The 22,421-nt window shown below is 39.3% G+C and overlaps 1 protein-coding gene and 1 long non-coding RNA gene across 5 annotated transcripts in view; one reads left to right on the top strand and one right to left on the bottom strand.

Moving 5' to 3' along the window:
• NVL (nuclear VCP like) overlaps window positions 1–4,838 on the bottom strand; it is a 98,957-nt gene extending 94,119 nt beyond the window's left edge. For 2 of the 4 annotated variants that reach the window (XR_007475414.1, XR_007475415.1), the window contains exons 1-2: window positions 4,703–4,838; window positions 1,008–1,081 (exon numbers count right to left, since the gene is read on the bottom strand). Coding sequence is in view for 1 of the 4 variants with exons in the window: in XM_004270997.4 (XP_004271045.1) it covers window positions 1,008–1,081; window positions 4,703–4,759 (131 nt within the window). In the remaining 3 variants the exon portion in view is untranslated. Of the gene's footprint in view, window positions 1–1,007; window positions 1,082–4,702 lie in introns of those variants that run through there. The other 2 variants (XM_004270997.4, XM_049705678.1) reach the window with 2 other exon arrangements.
• Window positions 4,839–4,913: 75 nt separating this feature from the next.
• Window positions 4,914–6,459, top strand: LOC125963510 (uncharacterized). The gene is made up of 3 exons (XR_007475556.1): window positions 4,914–5,086; window positions 5,990–6,077; window positions 6,318–6,459. It is a non-coding gene; the product is annotated as an uncharacterized LOC125963510 (long non-coding RNA).
• The last annotated feature ends 15,962 nt before the right edge of the window (window positions 6,460–22,421 follow it).

The raw sequence follows: 22,421 nt of genomic DNA, 5'->3' as shown, positions 1-22,421 counted from the left end.
CTTCCAGTCACACTCATACCTGAGTTAGATGATATTCAGATGAGACTGTGGATTTAGAGTTGATGTTGAAATTGGTTAAGACTTCCAGGGCCGCTGGGATGGAGGGAGTATATGTGCAAACAATAAAGACATGAATGTGGGGGGCAAGAGGGCAGAGTGTTATGGGCTCAACTGTGTCCCTCCAAAATTCGTATGTTTTAAGTCCTAACCCCCAGCACCTCAGGATGTGACTGCATTTGGAGGCATGGCCTTTTAAGAGGTAAATAAGGTAAAATGAAGTCATATGGGTGGGCCCTAATCCAACATGACTGGTGTCTTTATAAAAATAAGAGATTAGGATACAGACACACACAGAGGAAAGACCATGTAAAGACACAGGGAGAAGACAGCCACCTGTAAGCCAGGGAGAGAGCTCGAAAGAAACCAACCCTGACAATGCCTAGATCATGGACTTGGAGCCTCCACAACATTAGGAAATAAAATTTCTGTTGTTCAAGCCACCTACTCTGTGATACTTTCTTACAGCAGCCTTAGCAAACTAATATACAGACTAAGGAAGTCAAGAAAATAGAAATAGTGAAATACACAAAGCAGAGACAATTAGAGAGGCAACAGAGCAGAAGAAGTGGGATTAGAGGCACAAAAGGAGGATTTAATCTTCAGTGGAAAGACTACTCAAAGACTACTACACATTTTTAGATAGTCAGGAGACTGAGGGAGATCATGCCTAACGGTTTTAATTTTTTAATGAAGCAGGAAAAGCAGTATACTCCTGACCAGAGTCGTGTGCGAAACATAAGAAGCAGCCATTCTCCTTAGCAACAAGGACGGCTCCTTACACATCACAAGTGCCTGATAAATGTTTGTATAGATAAACTGAATTCTAAACGTATGGACTGGTGAACTACTGCCAGCGGCTATTAATATCGGTTGGAAATTTAGGCAAGATGTAAACTTTAAAAATGGTAGGAAAGAAAAGCAAGAATCTGGAGACTACATTTCTTTACCTGTACATTCTTTGTAAATCGGATGCTAAGACTCCAGTGTCCACATATTTGCCACATCGGTTACTGGTGAGGTACTAAAACAGAAAACATGATAAATACAAGACAATATAGTTCAAACTCAGTGACTTTAATCGACAAGTAAGCGACTGAGCTACTCAAACATGTCATATGTTAATGTAAACTCTCCATTAATAAAGTATACTGGAAATACAAATAAAAATCACCAAATAATTATCAAATCTGAATCAAAGAATTTAATTAACATTATTAATCACTATGACAACACAACAATAATAACTAGGATAGCTATAAGGCAGTAAGTAGGTGAGGGCTTCTTATACCCTAGGTTCCCAAATATACCAGAACAAAGCACTCAACTTGTGAGAGCACCGAGGGATAATTTAAGTTTGAGGGAACACAGTAATATTCGGTATCTGTCCAACAGTGCAGGAACTACAGTTGCCCCTTGAACAGCACGGGTTTGAACTGCACCAGTCCACTTACAGCAGATTTTTTTTAATAAATATGTATTACAGTACTGGGTGACCCAGGGCTGGTTGAATATGTCAACGCAGAACCACACATGGAGGGCCAACTGTACACTTATACACAGATTTTCAACTGAGTAGGGGTGGGGGTGGGGGGAGGTGGTCAGCACCACACCCCCGGATTGTTCCAGGGTCCACTGTACCAGCCTGAGACAATTCACAGCTGCAATATTAAATCACCTTTTGATGATGTCATATCTTTGCAAAACTGGCTTTTTAAGCATTTGCTGTAATAAAAATCAAAGTGGCCGTGCTCCGCAACAAGAGAAGCCACCGCAATGAGAAGCCCGCGCACCGCAACGAAGAGTGGCCCCCACTCGCCGCAACTAGAGAAAGCCCACGTGCAGCAACGAACACCCGATGCAGCCAAAAGTAAATAAATAAATAAATTAATTAATTAATTTTAAAAAAGAAAAGAAAAAATCAAGGTGGAACACGAAATGAGAGGAGCAGTGTCAATCTGATCCGAAGGTATGAGAAGTTGTGCTGTGCCCAATGGACTCACAAATCCCACTAGTAAATAACTGTGGTTATTTTAAGAATGAAATACAAATGCATTAACTTTCCTTGCACTTTTTGTATTATTTGTTCAAAAAGCTAATAAGTTATTTGGACTAAATAGTTATTAAGTTGCTTGAACCTAACTACTTAATAAACAAACCCATTAGGTATTACTTTGGGCCTAGTAGCATCGTGAAAAAAATTACTAAGAAACTAAGGGCCTGGTAAACCTGTTCTAGGGGCCTTTTACACATTATCTCTTTTAGTACTCACAATGCTATGAGGTAGATGTCAATCTCCCCCCATTTTATAGGAGGCTTTAAAAGGTTAGTTACTTGCTCACCAGCACATAAGTTACACGGCCAGATTTCAAACCTGGAAGGTCTAACCATCAACTCTCAAGTTTCACTACTTGCTAGTTATCCAGTCTAGGTTCCCCATTTCATACAGCAATTTCTTCTCAAGGATCCCTAACACGTAAGAACAGTCTCTGCATAAATGCCTCCAATGACAAGAGACTAGGTATCCACAGCTGGACCGTTCTTGTTAATCTTCCCCTTCTCTGAACTCCTATAACATGCTGTCATTTACCACAGTTAATCTTGAATTATACATATACATGTATATCTCATACCCACTGCAAACCAAAACGCAACAGAACTAAAACCACTTTAATCTGCTAAGTCTTAGAGTAATTTGTTATACAGCAATAGATAACTAATATGCTAGTTAAAAGGAGGCAAGTGTACTACTTGTGGGAAGATGTCTAAAACATACTGCTAAGTGAAACAAGCAGGCAGCAGAATAGATGCAGATGAGCCCATGTGTGTGATTAAAAAAAATTAATACATCTATAAGCGCATATATGCATACAAAATTTTAAGAAAGATACAACAGAAACTCTCCCTGATTACCTGTGGAGAAATGGAGTGGAGATGAAAGGAATTCTTTCTTTTCATTTTATACCCTCCCTCTTATGGTTTTATTTTAAACCATAAGAACCTACTACTTTTATAATGAACCAAAGTAAAAGCAAGAGAGGAAAACTGCTAATGTCAAATGCTGAAGAGCAGTCAAGTGTGGCAAGGACTGAGAAGAGGCCACTGGATTTAGCCATTAGGAGTCACTGCTCAGAGACCTGAATAAAGTGAAGGAGCAAGTTGTGCAAACATCCAGCGGAAGAGTAATTGAGACGGAGTGAACTACAACAGCGAAAGTCCTGTGCTTGGCATGTTTGAGAAGGTCCGTGTATGTAAGACAAGGTAATCAAGGGAGAGATCGAAAGGGACAAAAAGGTAGATGGGGCCAAAGTACATAGGGCTATTTCGGATGGACTTTACTCCAAACGTCTGAAAGTCCACCACAGGGTTTTGAGCAGGGCCCTGGCAAACTCCAATTTTCCCTCTAAAAGGATCTTCCTGGCTGCTCTGTGGGGAACAGACTTTAAGTAAAACCAGAATCAGAGAGATCAATTGGGAAGCTACTGCAATACTCTAATAGGGAGTGTGATATGGACTAGCATGTTGGAGGAGATGGTAAAAAGTGGTTAGGTTTGAAGTATATTTTGAAGGTAAAGCCAAATAGGTTGATGATTAATTGGTTACAGGAAGCAAAAGTCAGAATGAATCTTAAGGTTTTTGGCCTTAACAAATGGATGTTATTTACTGAGATAAAGAACACTAAGAAAGGACAGGTTTGGAGGAGAATATCAAAAGTTTAGTTTGTATACGTTAAGTTGAAATATCTATCAGACACTCAAGAGGAGATGTTGAGTAGGCAGCCAGACATATCAATCTGGAATTCAAGATAAAATCTGCATTGGATTATAATATAAATTTAGAAGTCATGAATGTGTAAATAGTATTTAAAGGTACTAGACTGCATGAGATCACCTAGAAGTGTGGATGGATAAGAGAGAAGTACGAGGATAACGAAAGAGAAGGTAAGAGCACAGGTGCTCAAAGGCACTTCCAACAGATGGTAGGAAGAGACAGATCCAAAAAGGAGACTGTACAGTGGCCGGAAAAGTAAAAGAGACAGAAAGAGAGTATATAGCTCTTAAAGTATCTGTCTCTCTTTCTAACTAAGATTGCGTGCTGACTATACCATTCCAAGACATTTACCACACAATGCATTCCACTGGTGATTATGAAAATGAAAAAAAACCGTAGGTAAAGTGCCCATTATAAAGTCAGATCCAGAGTACCTGTTTTTACTGTGTCCCAACCCGACCCCAAATTTCCTGAGAATGGAAATTTACGTATTCTTCATGGCCCCCAAAGCGCTTCGCCCACACGGGCTTTCGAAGAATGTTTCCGTCCCTACTTCACAAGACAGGAAGATTTAAACTCAAAGGCCATCTGCACTCTCCTTGCTGATCTGCACTGAGGTCAAGCAGATCCGGGCTGGGCCCCATCAAGCCGCAGCCTCCCACGGTCTCGGGCTGCTCCGTGAAACCCCGACCCACAATGAGAAGGCCTCGAACCGCTCGCAAAGAAGCGGAGTTGTCAACAGCTCCACGCCCGCACCCAGACTAGAGCAGGCGGCTAATCGGGTTCGAGCTGGGAGCCCCCCGAGAAGGGGCCTGCGGTGACCCTGGCCACCGAACGCGGACCACTGTGAGGCCTGGCCGTTCGGGATACACACCTGGACGACGCGCTGCTTCAGCTTATTATCCACAAACCTCGCGGGCCTGGGCTTCATCGCTTCTGCTTCCGTCGCCGCAGGCTGGGCTTCACGTGAACCGAGGGCCTCCCCGAGGCTGCCCGCGGCGAACGCCGGGCCGGCTTCCCCGAGAAATGCTCCCCAAGCCGGCCTAGCCCGTGCCGTTCCCCTCAGGAGTTTTGTATGGCGAGTGAGGAAAAAAAACTACCGAAAACACACAGAGAAGACTTGAAAGCAGTAGGGAGTTTCTAGGAGTCTTATCTTACAGGCTTGTCCGAGAGGCCCTGGAAGACAAGGACCCGTTTGAACACGCTCAACTTTATTGTTCCCAACTGTGAGGTGAAGCGCATAGGCGGCTGCGGGGAGGTTAGTGCGGGCGCCTGGTCCCACGCATCTGTTTGTAGCCGGTTTCGGTTGTCAGATTCTAGGCGTTCCAGGCGCACCGTTTGCGAATGTAAAGTTAATCTTGACTTAGAATCTTAACAAAACAAAAACTAGATACTTGGGACGATTAGATCAGGATAAAAACACACCGCCACCCTGCTGCTTGCTTTCCCACCCAGTGACGCGCATTACTGAGACCCGACAAAGGGGCTTGGTGTCAAAAGAGAAGGAAAGATTAGCTTACCCAGATAACCAAACCATCTGTGACATTTGGAAATTACTTGCTATTATGGTATTTTCGACAGATAATTCATTGAGCACATCCAGTGGCAGACTCCATCTTGGCTTAGAAACTGCCCAGAATTTTATTAAACGTATGTGTTTGCCAGCAAGAAGTTCATCTTGCAGCGAAGGAGACACAAATAAAGGAACCATTATCAAAAAATTTACTGGCTTTAGTTTCTGTTTGTTTGCTTGTTTTAATCGTGTTTTCAGTATTCTTATTTGAGGTCTTACTTGGCTTATGACAATATTAAGTGTGGCCTAAGTAGTGATGGAATTAAGAGAAGATGGTGAGATGTTGACAGTGTGGATAAAGCATGTTGCCTGCCATTTTAGTAAACAAAGGATATTGTGGCCATAAAGCCATCAGCCACTCTTGCTGCCCCCAGTGGTGCACCCTGAGAGGAATTCAGGATGGAGAAAAACAGGATACTGACCCTAGATAGTTAAGGTGCATATCATAGGTATAATTTCAATAAGGCCAGACTCTTGCATCTTCCCGTACATAAAAAAGCACTAAAATCATTGACTTGAGATGTCTGTTTTTTGTGATTAGCGGTAATCTTTTGATGTTCAACTAAAGGTTTTTGTTTTTGTTTTCAGCAAAACTTCCTATGCATCCTGGCTCCTCCCTTACCTCTTTGGATCACACAGCTATCGCAGAGGCTGGTTCCCAGGGGTATAGTCCTCAGTAAGTCTGCCAAATAAAACATAATCCTCAACTTTTAGGGCATGCATTTTTTCAGTCGACAACAGATAATCTTCTAGCCAGGGTACCACTGACTTACTTTCTGTTCAGAGTTTAGAGTATAACACTGTTCTTTTTAATGGTTGTTATCTGTACACTGGATGAAGTATAGATTCTCACTCTGATATTCAAAACATTGGGCAACGTGGCTCCAACTTCATTTCCTACTTCTTCACTATATAGGTACTCTGCTTTTAGCTAAGCAGCATTGCCTGCATTTATTCAGCCAATGAATATTTATTGAAGACCTACTATGTCACAGGCACTGAGTACAGCTATGAAGAAACAGAAAAGATTCCTGCTTCTATGGGACTTATAGTTCTATTGGAAGGTAATAATGATAAACAGATAAATAAATTATACACAGCACTTTGCTTTCACTGACATTTCCTCTTATCTACAATGTCCTTCCTGGCCAGCCTATGAGTTTCAGCATCCTAGCTAACCATTCCCTTACAGCCTTTCCTGATATTTCCTTTTATTAAAATCTCCACCCAGTGAAGCCTCCTTTCATTCATTCAACAAGTATTTACTGAATACCTACCAGTAAAAGTCCCTGCCCTGCCCGTGAGTCTTGTGGGGAAAAGCAAAATAATTATAATTGTAACTTGTATAATATTTTAAATTAGATTAAGTATTTACGTGCTTGATTAAACTTTAGTGAAGATTCCTTACAGCAAATAGCACAAATATACTCATTGCCCAGTAACTATTTAAATGTAATTTTATTCTGTGCATACCAAATGTACCACATAGACTAAAACAGGCTAAAGGGCCCAGCAGCATTACAACATATACCAAGCAGCATAGTGTATTAGTCTATAATTTGTTGGAGAGTACTATTCTACACTTAGGGTCAGCTTCATGGGTGTGTGATCTATGCAGCCGCAAAGGGCTTTGTGCTCAGAAAGGCTCCACGCTTGGTTTAATGCTCTGCAGTTGCTATCTTGAAATTCTTAATACTGTTTGAACAAGTGGCCCCTTATTTTAATTTTGCACTGGGCTCTGAAAATTATGTAACTCATTTGGACCTTAAGTACTCTAGAATGCAAACTTATTAAGGGCAAGCAGTGTGTTTTTCACCTAATTACTCCATCAGGTGCAGTAGGCGATAACTGAAAGTAAGTTAACACTAGGCATCAATAACTGTAGGCTAGAACATTTTCCATTGGAATTATTTCCAGTAATCATTGCCCTGAAGACAATTTTACCTTAATTCCAGGGTTTAGATTTTACAGTACCATACACCTAAACCAAAAACATTACTGAATAGTAACTTGAGTGCATGTACATCTCAAGAACTTCCTGCAGTAATTGAATTGTCCTCCATTCTTTAATGGTGCAACCCCACCTAGTGGTAGTGGCACATTTCACCTTCTGTTCATCATACCTTTGCCCTCCCAAATTTTGTATCTCACTAGCAAACAGCCTCTTGTCTAATTGTGCATCTTAATTAGGGTGATCTATGTCCTGATTTACTCAAGACAGTCCCGATTTTTGCCTCTTGATCAAGCACAATTATTAACAGTATTCCTTTTGTGGAAATAAATGAAAGTTACCCAAATGAGAACAGGCAAAGACTATTCAGAGCTTGCAATAATAGCAAGGGAGTTGGCCACCATCACTTGCATTTTGGCAGACACTCAAAGGCAGGTAAAGGATTGGGAAAGCTTTATAGCTGAAAAAGGGAAGGTTTCAGATATGCCCTGATTGAAGACTGTTGGTATGGGGAAGCTGTAGGAGGGCTAACTAAAAGCAGGGCATCCTATGTGACTAGTTAGGGGAGTGTATTTGGCTTTCTCTGGTGAGTCCTAAGTTTGAAGCAGGGACGAAAATTAGAGAAGCTGTCAATGGAGTTCTGGACATTTGGGGCCAGTGCTACAGGGTTTATTGTTTGGCTTCCCGGATTGTTTGCTAGAGATATTGTTCTGACTTCCTACAAGTCCAACCTGTAGATAGCAGGCTGGCTTCCTGGTTTGGTACCTGCAGATAGTAGGTTGGTTTCCTGAACTGGTTGCTGCAGATTATAAGTCAGAGTATTGTTTTGTTTTTTATTTTTTTTTACAGGGTCTGGCCATTGTTTATTTGTATATTCAGTTTCTCATCTTTATCTCTCATAAGGGTTCCAGTTTGGACAATTAATTATATGGTCATCAATGTATAATAGGAACATGGAGAAAAACGGTGAGAGTGTGCATGACCGAGGTTCCTTACCAAGGTTCAAAAAGGAGGTTGCCTGCTTGCTGGGAGCTGGAGACTGAGTCTGTATCCATGTTTCCTGAGGTTAAGAAAAAAAATCTTTGATTTGATTTATTTTGTAAAGGCCAATAATTCCGATTTCTAATCAAGTTTGTTCTCCTTCGAGATGAATGCCTCATTCATGTCTCTAATCTTGAATAGAATAAAAATAATATCTGAGCTGGCATTTTATGCATTCGACCTACAAACGTTTGTCTACTATATAGCAGTTACTATGCTAAAGTCAGAGGATACAGTGATGATCAAACAGATATGGTCTGGGAACTTATGTTCTAGTGAGAGGGTCAAGCGGTGGGCTGGCAAAACAATTAACATATCATTACAAAAATGAAAAATAATGAGGATTTCATAGCCCTTGGAACTGTACCTTTTATATAGGTTTTCAGTGAATGATTGCTAAGTAACTGAATGAAAATTGTGACATAAATAATCAGGGTACTGTGATAAAGAATAGCAAAAGCAGCCTACCTCAGTCTCAGTAGTTAGCAGAAGAATTTCTGAGAATGTGACATGTGAGAACCTTAAAGATAGCAGAACTGGTTGCTGAAAGAGAATTTCAGATAGAGAGAGTGTGCAAAGTCCCTAAAGCAGGAAAGATGTTGACCTGTTCTAGGAAGAGAAAGAGAGAAAATATACTTCTTTCTTGTTTAAATCACCAGTATTTGAGGTTTCTGTCATTCACAACCAACATTAATTTGAGTGGATATGGGTAATTTGGAGGAATTTCAAAAGTTGAGTCTAAGATTAATGTGAAAGAACAAATGGCCAAGAAGAGCAAAAGATTCTTGAATAAGAATTCAATATCATTACTCTTTTTTAAAAAAAACTCTATTGATGTATCTTTTATCTATAATAAAATGTGTCCATTTTAGTGTATGGTTCAATATTTTAAAAATTGAGGTAAAATTAACATAAAATTCACCATTTAAATTATATCACAGATAAAATTTAGTGGCTTTAAGTATATTTACAGTGTTGGGCCAGTATCATGAATACACAGTTCGAGAACATTTTCATCATCCCCAAAAGAAGCCCCATATACCTTAACCAATCACTCCCAGTTCCTCCCTTTTCCCAGCCCCTGGAAAACACTAAGCTACTTTTTTTTTTTAATAAATTGTTTTATTTTATTTATTTTGGCTGTGTTTGGTCTTCGTTGCTGTGCGCGGGCTTTCTCTAGTTGTGGCGAGCGGGGGCTACTCTTCATTGGTTTCTCATTGCAGTGGCTTCTCTTCTTGCGGAGCACGGGCTCTAGGCGCACGGGCTTCAGTAGTTGTGGCGCACAGGCTCAGTAGTTGTGGTGCACGGGCTTAGTTGCTCTGCAGCATGTGGGATCTTCCCGGACCAGGGCTTGAACCTGTGTCCCCTGCATTGGCAGGCGAATTCTTAACCACTACACCACCAGGGAAGCCCTGAGCTACTTTTTATCTCTATGGATTTGCCTATTATGGACATTTCATATGCATGGAATCATACAATATGTGAGTTTTTGCATCTGGCTTCTTTCACTCAGCATAGTTTCTTTCCAAGGTTTATCCAGGTTGCAGCATGTACTGGTACTTCATTCTTTTTTTTTTTTTTCATTCCTTTTTGTGGTTGAATAAGATTTCATTGTAAAGATATGTCACATTTTACTTATCAATTAATCAGTTGGTTGACATTTAGGATTATTTCATCTTTTTAGCTTGTAAGAATAATGCTGCTATGAGCATTTGTATACAAATTTTTCTATGAATACCTGGTTTCAGTTTTTTTGGGTATATACCTAAGATTGGGATTGCTAGGTCATGTGGGCATTCAATGTTTATCTTTTTGAAAAACAACCAAACTGTTTTCCACAGGAGCTGCACTATTTTACATTCCCACCAGCAGTGTATGAAGGTTCCAGTTTCTCCATATCCTGCCCAAACCTTTTTTCTGTCTTTTTATTTTCTTAATTACAGCCATCCTAGTGGGTGTGAAATGATAATCTCATTGTGATTTTGATTTGCATTTCCCTAAAGTTAATTTCTTAATAGCTGCCCTGGAAAGTACAATTAAACATGTTAATTTATAACAATTTACTTTGAATAAACTTTGCTGCTACTATATATATAGCTTTGTCCCCCTCATTACCTTGTCACATATTACATATTTATACAGTGTGCCCATCAATAGCTTTATAGTTTTATGTAGCTGTATTTTAAATCATATAGGAAAGAAAGAAGAATTACAAACCAAAATTAAATTAATACCGACTTTTAAATTTACTTACGTAGTTACTTTTACCGGAATTCTTTATTTCCTCATATGGTTTCAAGTTAATGTCCTTCATTTCAGCCTAAAGGACTGACACCCTTTACCTTTTTTGTAGGGCAGGTCTACTGGCAAAGCAATCTCTCAGTTTTTGTTTATCTGGGAATGTCTTTATTCTTGCTTCATTTAAAACCATTTTAAATTTCAGTAAAAAACGTGTAACAGAGTTTACCATCTTAACCATTTCTAAGTGTACATTTTAGTAGTGTTAGTCATATTAACATTGTTGGGCAACACATCTCTAGAACTTTTTCCTCTTGCAAAACTGAAACTCTGTATGCATGGAACAAAAAGTCCCCATTTCCTCTTCAACCCAGCCCCTGGAAACCACCATTCTACTCTCTGTTTCTATGAGTTTGACTACTAGAGTATCTCATATAAGTGGAATCATTCAGTATTTGTCTTTTTGTGGTGGCTTATTTCAACTTAGCATAATATCGTAAAGGTTTATCCATGTCATAGCATGTGACAGGGTATCCTTCTTTTGAAAGGCTGAATAATGTTCTATTGTATACCACATTTTCTTTATCCATTTATCTGTCAAGGGACATTTGGGTTGTTTTCACCTCTTTGCTACTGTGAAAAATACTGCAGTGGTGTGCAAATATCCCTTCAAGATTTTGCTTTCAATTCTTTTGTATATATACCCAGAAGTGAGATTGCTGGATCATATGGTAATTCTATTTTGAATTTTTTAAGAAACCTCCATTCTGTTTTTTATAAGGGCTGCACCATTTTACATTCTCATCAACGGTACACAAGAGTTCCATTTTCTCCATATCTTCACCAATACTTGGTATTTTCTGTTTTTTTTCTTTTTTTTTTTTTGACAGTGGTCAACCTAGTGGGTGTGAAGAAATATCTCATTATGGTTTTGATTTGCCATATACTGATTATTAATGATGTTGAGTATCCTTTCATATGCTTGTTGGCTATTTGTATATCTTCTTTGGAGAAATGTCTATTTGAGTTCTTGCCTATTTTGTAATTGGGTTATTTGGTTTTGTGTTGTTGATTTGCAGTTCTTTATATATTCTCGATGTTAATCCCTTATCAGATATATGATTTCAAATATTTTCTTCCATTCCATTGGTTACCTTTTCACTCTGTTGTTTCCTTTGATGCACTGTGTTTCCTTTAAAACACAGAAGTTTTAAAGTTTGATATAGTTCCATTTGTTTATTTTTTTGCTTTTTTTCCCTGTGCTTTTGGTGTCATATGCAAGAAATCTTTGCCAAATCCAATGTCATGAAGCTTTCCTATATGTTTTCTTCTAGGCATTTTATATTTTTAGGTCTTATGTTTTACTTTTTAAGGATAGTTTTGTTGGATCTAGAATTCTTCATTTAGAATTTTGTTGTGTTTTGTTTCTTTTCTTTCAGTACTTTAATTATGTTATCCCAGTGTCTTCTGGTGTCTGTGATTTTTTTGATCAGAAATCAGCTGTTCATCTTATTGAGGTTCCCTTGTACAAGACTAGTCACTTCTCTCTTGCTGATTTTGGAATTCCACCTTTGGCTTTAAATAATTTGATTACAATGTGTCTTGGTGTGAATCTCTTTGAGTTTTCTTTCAGAGTTTCTACTTGGTATTTGATGCGCTTGTTGAATGTGTATTTTTTTTTGGCTGTGTTGGGTCTTCGTTGCTGCATGTGGGTTTTCTCTAGCTGCAGTGAGTGGGGGATGCTCTTCGTTGTGTTGCACAGGCTTCTTGCTGTGGTGGCTTCTCTTGTTGCAGAGCACGGGCTCTAGGTGCATGGCTTCAGTAGTTGCAGCACCTGGGCTCAGTAGTTGCAGCACGTGGGACCTAGAACACGCAGGCTTCAGTAGTTGCAGCGTTGGGCTCAATAGTTGTGGCGTGCAGGCTCTAGGGCGCATGGGCTTCAGTAGTTGTGGTGCGTGAGCTCAGTAGTTGTGGCTTGCGGGCTCTAGAGTGCAGGCTCAGTAGTTGTGGCACACGGGCTTAGTTGCTCCGCGGCACATGGGATCTTCCTGGACCAGGGATTGAGCCTGTGTCCCCTGCATTGTTAGGCAAATTCTTAACCACTGCACCACCAGGGAAGTCCCTGGATGTGTAGATTCATGTCTTTCATCAAAGTTGAGAAGTCATTGGTCAGTATTTTTTTTGTGTGTGTGGTACGTGGGCCTCTCACTGTTGTGGCCTCTCCCGTTGCGGAGCACAGGCTCCAGACGTGCAGGCTCAGTGGCCGTGGCTCACAGGCCCAGCCGCTCCGCGGCATGTGGGATCTTCCCAGACCAGGGCACAAACCCGTGTCCCCTGCATCAGCAGGCGGACTCTCAACCACTGCACCACCAGGGAAGCCCGGTCAGTATTTTTTGAAATATACTTCCTATTCTTTTCTCTCTCTCCTCTTCTGGAACTACCATTATACATGTTAGTACCTTTGATAATGTCCCACAGGTTTCATATAAGCTGACTAGTTTTCTTTATTCATATTTCTTTCTGCTTCTCAAAGTAGGTAATTTCAATTGACTATTCTTTAAGTTTGCAGATTTTTTTTCTGCCTACCTAAATCTGCTGTTAAAACCCTCCAGTGAATTTTTCATTTCAGTTATTTTACTTTTCAACTCCTTAATTTCTATTTGATTCTTTTTCATAATTTCTATCTCTTTATTAATTTCTGTATTTGGTGAGACATCATTCTCACAGTGTCCTTTAGTGTTTTTGTAAATGGTTTTCTTTAGATTTTTGAGCATGTTTTAAATAGTTTATTTAAAATCTTTATTTATTTAAAAAAAATATTTATTTTATTTTAGTTACTTTTGACTGCATTGGGTCTTCATTGCTGTGCACGGGCTTTTTCTAGTTACGGCTAGCAGGGGCTACTCTTGGTTGTGATGTGCAGGCTTCTCATTGCGGTGGCTTCTCTTGTTTCGGAGCACAGGCTCTAGGCACGCAGGCTTCAGTAGTTGTGGCACACGGGCTTCAGTATTTGTAACGTGGGCTCAGTAGTTGTGGCTCACAGGCTCTAGAGCACAAGCTCAGTAGTTGTGGCACACGGGCTTAGTTGCTCTGCGGCATATGGGATCTTCCCAGACCAGGGCTCGAACCTGTGTCCCCTGCATTGGCAGGCAGATTCTTAACCACTGCACCACCAGGCAAGTCCCTAAAGTCTTTGTTTATTAAATCCAGTGTCTGGGCTTCCTCAGAGACAGTTTCTGTTAATTTCTTTGCATCTTGTGTATTGGCCTACTTTCTTATTTCTTTGCATGCCTCATTTTTTTTGTTGTTGTTGTTGAAAACTGGACATTTTGAATGTTATAATAAGACAACTCCCTCCCCAGGTTTTATTGTTTCAGCTTGTTGTAATTGTTATTTGCTTGTTTAGTACTTTTCTGAACTAATTTTATTAAGTCTGTATTCTTTGTTGTGTGTGGCAACTAAGGTCTCTGTTCCTTTAGTTTAGTGGCCAGCTAGTGATTCAACAGAGATTTTCTTAACTGCCAAAATTTAGCTGTTTTTTTCTTGTTGTTTTTGTCTCAGTGCTGTAACCTTCTGACTAGTTTCTGAGGTTTTGATAAAGTTGATTCTGACAGCTTTTGCCAGTTTATTTTTGGATATTTTGTGGAGAGAGATATTTTTGGAGTTCCTTACTCCACCAGCTTTACTGATGTCACTCAAATTCGATTGGTTTTGACAATATGTGGACCTGTATAATCAGTACAAAGATAGAGATCATTTCTATCAACCCTGAAATGTTACCTTATGCCTCATCCCAGTCAATCCACTGTCCCCTAGATATAGGCCACCAGTGAAATGTTTTCTGTTACTTTATATTAGATTTTAATTTGTCAAGTTTCATATAATAGAATCATATAGTATGTATTCTTTTGTTTCTGATTTCTTTTGCTCAATGTAATATCTTTGAGATTTATCCATGTTTTGCATAATATCAGTAGTTTGTTGTTTTTATTGCTGGGTAGTATTCCATCGTATGTTTACACCACAATTTTTTCTTACCCATTTGTCTATTCACAATTGTTGGGTGATTTCTATTTTTTTAATTTTCTCCACTATTTTATATTTATTTTTTTTTAATTTATTATTTATTTATTTATTTTTATTTTTGGCTGCATTGGGTCTTTGTTGCTGCACGTGCGCCTTCTCTAGTTGCGGCGAGTGGTGGCTACTCTTTGTTGCGGTGCACGGGCTTCTCATTGCGGTGGCTTCTCTTGTTGCGGAGCACAGGCTCTAGGTGTGCGGGCTTCAGTAGTTGTGGCACATTGGCTCAAAAGTTGTGGCTCATGGGCTCTAGAGCGCAGGCTCAGTAGTCGTGGCTCACGGGCTTAGCTGCTCCGCGGCATGTGGGATCTTCCCGGACGGGCTGGAACCCGTGTCCCCTGCCTTGGTAGGCGGATTCTTAACAACTGCGCTACCAGGGAGGTCCCTCTCCACTATTTTAAAGTGCACCTTTTTAATATTACATTACCTCAGATATTCGAATGTCTTTTCTTTATATTTTATTTTGTTCAGTTGGTAGTTTGCTTCTGTCAGTGCTTCCCTCATTCATGAACAAATTTTTTCCCTATTAAGTTCAGACCTTAGAAATCTATCCTGTGTGTGTAGTGTAAATGTGCGTGTGAATGAGATCAAATACAAGCATGGCCCTGAATGGGAATTCTGATTCCTTTTGGGTGACTCTTTTTTCTATCCAAAGTAAAGCTTCCCTGATACTCCATATGCTTTTTATGTCTCTATTAATCCTCAACTCTGCTTATAAATGGAGCTGTTCTATAGGATTCCTGTAATTTATGCCATTCCTCTCCTGCATATGAGGTTTTGGTCTTAGATTTACTTTCCTAGTTGGACATTGAAGTCTCAGCTTGTGATGATTGCAGTCTATACATAGCTAAAATTCTCTCATGAGATTTTCAGCCCTGTTTTAGTGCTTTACTCTGATTTGGGTTTATGAAACTAGGGTAATCCCACCTTTTAATTTATTACCTTAGTGTTTATTTTTTATGCTTCATTTTCTGTGACATTTCTTTGTGTTTGGCACTAGATGGAAGACATGTAAGTTATATGTCAGCTTGGTTAATTGATATAATGTTCAATCAATATCAGTTGAATTTTTCCCTTAGAAGACTGAGGATGTTGCATTCCTGCTTTACTGCGTATGGGGTCACCAATGAAAAGTTTCATCCCAGTCTTTTCCTTTTGTACTTTTAGGTTTTATAGTTAGGTCTGGTTCCATTTTGAGTTAATTTGTGAATGAGGTGAGGATTATGGGCCAAGGTTCATTTTTTGCCTATGGATATCCAATAGTTACTGAATAACATGTTCTGGAAAAGATTATTCAATTGTCTTTGCATCTTTATCAAAAAAGATATATTGACCACATATATGTGTGTCTTTTATGAATATTCTATTTTGTTCCGTTTACCTATGTGTCTCTATTTTTATTAATATCACAATGTCCTTTTTTAAAATTTTATCTATTTATTTATTTATTTTTGGCTGTGTTGGGTCTTTGCTGCTGCATGCAGGTTTTTCTAGTTGCGGCAAGCAGAGGCTACTCTTTGTTGCGGTGCATGGGCTTCTCATTGCAGTGGCTTCTCTTGTTGCAGAGCACAGGCTCTAGGCACATGGGCTTCAGTAGTTGCAGCATGCAGGCTCAGTAGTTGTGGTGCACGGGCTTAGTTGCTCCGCAGCATGTGGGATCTTCCCGGAGCAGGACTCGAACCCATGTCCCCTGCATTGGCAGGCAGATTCTTAACACTGTGCCACTAGGAAGTCCCACAAAGTCTTGATTGCTATAGATTTTAACATATCTTGAAATCAGGTAATGTGAATTCTTCAACTTTGTTTTTCAAAATTGTCTTGGCTATTATATTTCCTTTGCATTTTCACATACATTTTAGTATAAGTTTGATACTTCTATAAAAGAAATCCTGCTATTTTTTCTTTTTAATTTTAATTTTATTTTTGGCTGCATTGGGTCTTCGTTGCTACACACAGGCTTTCTCTAGTTGTGGCGAGCAGGGGCTACTCTCCATTGCAGTGCACAGGCTTCTTATTGCAGTGGCTTCTCTTGTTGCGGAGCATGGGCTCTAGGTAGGTAGGCTCAGTAGTTGTGGCACACAGGCTCAGTAGTTGTGGCACACGGGCTTAGTTGCTCCACGGCATGTGGGATCTTCCCCGACCAGGGATTGAACCTGTGTCCCCTGCATTGGCAGGCAGATTCTTAACCACTGTGACACCAGGGAAGTCCCCCTGCTATGGTTTTGATTAGAATTTCATTGAACCTATAGACCAGTTTTGGAGGAATTGACATTTTAACCATTTTGAGTATTCTAATCCACAACATGCTTTATCTCTCTATTCATTAAATGTTTGATTTATTTCATGAATGTTTTGTAATTATCACAAAAAGATCCTGGAGATAATTTATTAGATTTATCCCTAAAATATCTCATGCTTTTCTGGTGATATTGTAAGTGGTACTGTTTTTAAATTTTCATTTCTAACTGTTAATTGGTAGTATATAAAAATGCACTTGGTTCTTGTGTATTGACTTTGTGTCCTCCAACCTTGTCAATAAGACAATCTACACAGACAAAATTAATATCCTCCTTTCCAGCCCGTAAGTATTTTTTCTTCCCTTATTGTACTGACTAGACATAGCAGAGAACAGAAAGGAGGCACAACACTGAAAACAAGAAGATTAAGTGAAAGTCTTCAAATATGAAACCACAGTTCCATTTCCCCATTTGTCTCTCAGAACACTAGCAGCCTGGCTTATACTACTGTAGTCAAGAGCTTGGATTCTTTTCTGGAATAACTGCAGGGCCCTAGGGAAAAGATCCACATTTGAGGAGGTGAGAGTCAACCACTGATCAACTAGGTCATGACTGATCAACACACATGAAACCATTAATCAACCAGCCCTGCCCATCCACACTGAGCTTCCAACCACCTTTTTTTTTCTTTTGGCCATGCCGCATGGCTTGTGGGATCTTAGTTCCCTGACCAGGGCTCGAACCTGGGCCCTCGGCAGTGAAGGCGTGGAGTCCCAACCACTGGACTGCTAGGGAATTCCCCCAACCACCTTTTTAGTGTTTGGGTTTTTTTTTAACATATGCAAAGACTGTCAAGGATCAAAGTGTGCTTGCCAGTAATCAGCAACATGAACTGAAGAGACCAAAACAAAGTAATGGGGGAAGAGAAGAGAGGAAACAGAGGCAAAGCACAGAGCAAAATATTTAAAGTATACTAAAATTTATACCCTCATAGAAATGAGAAGATTCTGTATCACTGAAATAAGAAGAGGATGCTATAAAAAAGAACAATCAGAGGACAAAACACAAAATACAGCAGGGATGGAAAGAGGAGAGGAAATAGCCTCAGGCTAGGAGGTCTCAATTATAATTAAAAGAAGTTTTATGAAGCTAGAAGGGAGAAAGCAGAAATAAAAAATAATAATCAAAGAAGTACGGACTTCCCTGGTGGTACAGTGGTTAAGAATCTGCTTGCCAATGCAGAGGACATGGGTTCGAGTCTTGGTCTGGGAAAATCCCACATGCCACGGAGCAACTATGCCCGTGAGCCACAACTACTGAGCCTGCGCTCTACAGCCCGCGAGCCACAACTACTAAGCCCTCATGCCACAACTACTGAAGCCCACACACCTAGAGCCTGTGCTCTGCGACAAGAGAAGCCACTGCAAGGAGAAGCCTGCGCACCACAACGAAGAGTACCCCTGCTCGTCACAACTAGAAAAAGCCCATGCACAGCAACGAAGACCCAGTGCAGCCAAAAATAAATAAATAAAATAAATAAATTTATAAAAAAAGAAAACAAATGAACTATTTTAAAAAATAATCAAAGAAGCAACCCTTGAAATGTATCAGAACTGGAAGGCATGAGTATTTATATTCAACAAGCCTACTGAGTGCCTTGCACAATGAAGAAGACATGTTATCATGACATTTTAGCAGGTCAGGGCTAAGAGAAGATCCTAAATCTTCCAGGGAGAACAAATAGGATACATCCATAGTATCAAGAATTTTAGAACGGCACAAAATTTTCAATGTGTGCACTAATACAAGCTAGAAAACAGTAGAGTAATGGTGTCAAAATTATTCTGGAAAATAATTTTCAACCTATAATTCTGTACTAATTCAAGGTAGGAGTAGAACGAAGCTATCCTTAGACATACTATGCTTCTATGTATCCTTACATCCATGTATCCTTTCTCCAGAATCTACTGAAAGAAGCCATCCAGCAAGTGAGGGAACAGTTCAATTTGAGAAGCAAATGTATATTCTGCTCTTGAAGTGATCTTAGATATCAATTACATCCAGTTGATTGATGGTATTATTGGGATCAGCTATGTCCTTATTGATTTTCTGCCTGCTGTATCTATTTCTGTTAGAGAGCTGCTGAGGTCTCCAACTGTAATGGTAGATTCATGTATTTCTCCTTGCAGTTCTGTCAATTTCTGGCTCACATATTTTGATTCTCTGTTGTTAGGTGCATACACATTAAATATTGTTGTGTCTTCTTGGAGATTTGATCTTTTATCATCATGCAATGCTCTTTCTTATATCTGATAATTTTTCTTGCTCTGAAGACTGCTCTGTCTGAAATTAATATAGCTTCTCCTGCTTTCTTTTGATTAGTGTTAGCATAGTAATAGTGTTGAGAGAAAAATACCACGAAACTAGAATTCTGTATCCTGCAAAATTATCCTTCAAATGTGAGGGAGAAATAAACACTTTCTCAGACAAACAGAAACAGAGAATTCGTTGCCAGTTGACTTGCCTTGGAAGAAATGTTAAAAGAAGTTTTTTGGGGAGAAGGAAGCCAGTATAAGTCAGAAACTCGGATGCATATAAAGAAAGGAAGATCTTTAGAGAAGGAATAAATGAAGGAAAATAAAACCTTTTTCTTATTCTTGATTGTTCTAAGTTTGTTCAAAATAATAATAGCAACAATGTATTCAAATATATATATATACATATATACATGCTTATGTATAAGTGAAATGAATGACAAGATACAAGGGAGGAGAGACCTTCAAGATGGTGGAGGAGTAAGACATGGAGATCACCTTACTCCCCACAAATACATCAGAAATACATCTACTTGTGGAACAACTCCTACAGAACACCTACTGAATGCTGGCAGAAGATCTGAGACTTCCCAAAAGGCAAGAAACTTCCCACATACCTGGCCGTGTGGCTGACAGAGTCTTGGTGCTATGGCTGGGTGTCAGGCCTGTGCCTCTGAGGTGCGAGAGCCGAGTTCAGGACATTGGTCCACCAGAGACCTCCCAGCTCCACGTAATATCAAACAGTAAAAGCTCTCCCAGAGGTCTCCATCTCAATGCTAAGACCCAGCTCCACTCAACGACCAGCAAGGTACAGGGCTCGACACCCTATCCCAAACAACTAGCAAGACAGGAACACAACCTCACCCATTAGCAGAGAGGCTGCCTAAAATCATAATAGGTCCACAGACACCCCAAAACACACCACCAGACGTGGACCTGCCCACCAGAAAGACAAGATCCAGCCTCATCCACCAGAACACAGGCACTAGTCCCCTCCACCAGGAAGCCTATACAACCCACTGAACCAACCTTAGCCACTGGGGACAGACATCAAAAACAATGGGAACTACGAACCTGCAGCCTGAGAAAAGGAGATCCCAAACACAGTAAGTGAAGCAAAATGAGAAGACAGAGAAATATACAGCAGATGAAGGAGCAAGGTAAAAATCTACCAGACCAAACAAATGAAGAGGAAATAAGCAGTCTACCTGAAGAAGAATTCAGAGTAATTACAGGAAAGATGATCCAAAATCTTGGAAATACAATGGAGAAAATACAAGAAATGTTTAACAAGAACCTAGAAGAACTAAAGAGCAAACAAACAATGATAAACAGCACAATAAATGAAACTAAAAATTCTCTAGAAAGAATTAATAGCAGAATAACTTAGGCAGAAGAATGGATAAGTGATCTGGAAGATAAAATAATGGAAATAACTACCACAGAGCAGAATAAAGAAAAAAGAATGAAAAGAATTTAGGACAGACTTAGAGACCTCTGGGACAACATTAAATGCATGAACATTCAAATTATAGGGGTCCCAGAAGAAGAAGAGAAAAACAAAGGGACTGAGAAAATATTTAAAGAGATTATAGTTGAAAACTTCCCTAATATGGGAAAGGAAATAGTCAATCAGGTCCAGGAAGTGCAGAGAGTCCCATACAGTATAAATCCAAGGAGAAACATGCCAAGACACGTATTAATCAAACTATCAAAAATTAAATACAAAGAAAAAATATTGAAAGCAGCAAGGGAAAAACAACAAATAACATAAAAGGGAGTCCCCATAAGGTTAACAGCTGATCTTTCAGCAGGAACTCTGCAAGCCAGAAGGGAGTGGCAGCACATATTTAAAGTGATGAAAAGGAAAAACCTACAGCCAAGATTACTCTACCCAGCAAGAATCTCATTCAGAGTTGATGGAGAAATTAAAACCTTTACAGACAAGCAAAAGCTAAGAGAATTCAGCACCACCAAACCAGCTTTACAACAAATGCTAAAGGAACCTCTCCAGGCAGGAAACACAAGAGAAGGAAAAGACCTACAATAACAAACCCAAAACAATTAAGAAAATGGTAATAGGATCACACATATCAATAATTACCTTAAATGTAAATGGATTAAATGCTCCATCCAAAAGATATAGACTGGCTGAATGGATACAAAAACAAGACACGTATACATGCTGTCTACAAGAGACCCCCTTCAGACCTAGGGACACATACAGACTGAAAGTGAAGGGATGGAAAAAGATATTCCATGCAAATGGAAATCAAAAGAAAGCTGGAGTAGCAATTCTCATATCAGACAAAATAGACTTTAAAATAAAGACTATTACAAGAGACAAAGAAGGACACTACATAATGATCAAGGGACCAATCCAAGAAGAAGATACAACAATTGTACATATTTATGCACCCAACATAGGAGCACCTCAATACATAAGGCAAATGCTAACAGCCATAAATGGGGAAATCAACAGTAACACAATCATAGTAGGGGACTTTAACACCCCACTTTCACCAATGGACAGATCATCCAAAATGAAAATAAATAAGGAAACACAAGCTTTAAATGAATGATATATTAAACAAGATGGACTTAATTGATAGTTACCAGACATTCCATCCAAAAACAACAGAATACACTTTCTTCTCAAGTGCTCATGGAACATTCTCCAGGATAGATCATATCTTGGGTCACAAATCAAATCTTGGTAAATTTAAGAAAATTGAAATCGTATCAAGTATCTTTTCTGACCACAATGCTATGAGAGTAGATATCAATTACAGGAAAAAATCTGTAAAAAGTACAAACACATGGAGGCTAAACAGTACACTACTAAATAACCAAGACGTCACTGAAGAAATCAAAAAGGAAATCAGAAATTACCTAGAAACAAATGACAATGAAAACACGAAGACACAAAACCTATGGGATTCAGAAAAAGCTCTTCTAAGAGGGAAGTTTATAGCAATAGAATCCTACCTCAAGAAACAAGAAATATCTCAAATAAACAACCTAACCTTACACCTAAAGCAATTAGAGAAAGAAGAACAAAAAAACCCCGAAGTTAGCAGAAGGAAAGAAATCATAAGGATCAGATCAGAAATATATGAAAAAGAAATGAAGGAAACAATAGCAAAGATCAATAAAAC

This window comes from Orcinus orca, chromosome 1 (genome assembly GCF_937001465.1).
Source record: "Orcinus orca chromosome 1, mOrcOrc1.1, whole genome shotgun sequence".
In the NCBI taxonomy this organism is placed as follows: Eukaryota; Metazoa; Chordata; class Mammalia; order Artiodactyla; family Delphinidae; genus Orcinus; species Orcinus orca.
The sequence above is the reverse complement of the archived record's forward strand: the minus strand, read 5'-3'. Positions and strand labels throughout refer to the sequence as shown.